Source organism: Trypanosoma equiperdum (genome assembly GCF_001457755.1).
Source record: "Trypanosoma equiperdum strain OVI genome assembly, contig: ctg_220, whole genome shotgun sequence".
NCBI lineage: Eukaryota > Euglenozoa > Kinetoplastea > Trypanosomatida > Trypanosomatidae > Trypanosoma > Trypanosoma equiperdum.
This window is the reverse complement of record NW_027124111.1, coordinates 5,934-7,577: the sequence shown is the minus strand read 5'-3', so window position 1 is coordinate 7,577 and position 1,644 is coordinate 5,934. Positions and strand designations below refer to the sequence as shown.

General features: G+C 40.1%; 1 pseudogene across 1 annotated transcript; it reads right to left on the bottom strand.

The window, feature by feature from the left end:
• Window positions 1–924: 924 nt before the first annotated feature.
• On the bottom strand, window positions 925–1,578 carry TEOVI_000071100:pseudogene (annotated as a pseudogene). Its single transcript has one exon. A coding segment is annotated over exon 1 (654 nt).
• Window positions 1,579–1,644: the final 66 nt, after the last annotated feature.

Sequence of the window (1,644 nt, the reverse complement as noted above, 5' to 3'; positions counted from 1 at the left end):
GTGTGTGTGTGTGCAGGATGTATGTTTTTCTAAAAGGCTGGCGCAGTTTCTTATTGCAGTTGAACGGGGCCGGCTGCAGGTGCTTAGCACAATGGTGTCGATGTTCTCAGCTTCGGCGCAGGTCGTGCTTTTGTCTTCTTGCGTTGTGTCCGCACATGTTTCTCCTCCAGGTGTCCCTGTGATCTGCTGTGAGCACAGTGCTTTATTCAGCTTGGCCTTAATTTCCGTTATTAGGCTTTTGGCGTTAGTGTCCATAGGTTTGCTTTTTAGTGTCGTCACTAGGTCTGCCGTTTCCTCTGCAGTGCTGTTGACTACCAACTTTTGAAGTCCCGTCAGCTCGGTGTTTGTTGGGGGTTTTTGTTTCTTGTTACATTAGCTGGTTGGGTCTTTGACTTGTTTCCGTGGCTGTAACCAGTTTGGCCACTGTGCTTGCCAGCCGAAACCGGCTGTCTGAGAACAATACTTTTCTTTGCGAGCTTCCCACCCGTTTTTCCCTCTGGAGTGCCGAAAATCTCTTTCCACTTCTGGGAAGCCAAAGACATGTTCAGTTTGACGAGTTGGTCGAATTCAGTGGGCACGTCCGGTGCCTTATACGTTTGCAATTTCATCCTTTCCGCTACGTCCCAGTCCGGACACAAAGCATAAAACGGTACTAGTGCGTCTCCTACGGCTCAGTTTCCATGTCTGATTGCAGTCGAGACTAACATAATTACAGCTTTAACAATGAATTGCATTTTGTTCCGCGGCCACTGGTGAAAATCACCCGGTGGTGCTAAAAAATGACTAAACCTTTAGATTAATATTAACATCTTAAAGACTGTAAATATTTATTGTAACACAACAGTTAAACTGCTTTTGCTGAATATTTCTTGTGCATTTCGCTACCAAACCGTTGCCTGAAATTCGAAAGTTGGTTACATTTAAAAAATCTAATTTTCTGCCATTAATCGCATATATTTGAATATTCCAGTGCTCTTTTCTTGTAAATCTCTTTACTTTCAACTCTCTATGCAAGGTAAACGTTTTAAAAATCAATTTAACTTTATCTTCTCAAGAAATAGTCTGTCCTGGTAAATGAATAAACGAAGCCTTTACAGTCACCCAACTATTGGGAATAGTAAAAAATATCTCCTCATAATTTAATCCAATCATTCCTCTCCTCAAAACAAATCTCTATCCAACAGCTTCTTCCAACACAGCACTACATATTAGCAACGGTTTGTAAATACTCTGCTCTGACTACCATTCACCACTTCCCTTTAGTAACTCTCCAAATGCATATTCAAACCTTTTAAATGCCCAAACTCTTGCGATTATATTTCCACCACTAAGATAAGGTTTTCCACTTGGAGTTGATTTCAGTAAATGAGGTAACTCTTTATTCTCTTCTTTCCTGTCAGCCACATTAAAAAACCAAAAACATCTCTGCACATGCTCCTTATGTTCTGAGTTCATAAGCAAATCCAACTGAGAAACATAACACTCTGATGTTGTCATGAATATAATAGGGGAAATATGCTTCTCTTTTACTATATCTTCTTAACTAAACTTATCTTCCATCCCTGCAGTATTTTGAATAAAATACTTCACAGCATTTCCATATTTTTCACGGTTGGATATTATAACATCACACTTATCAACAGT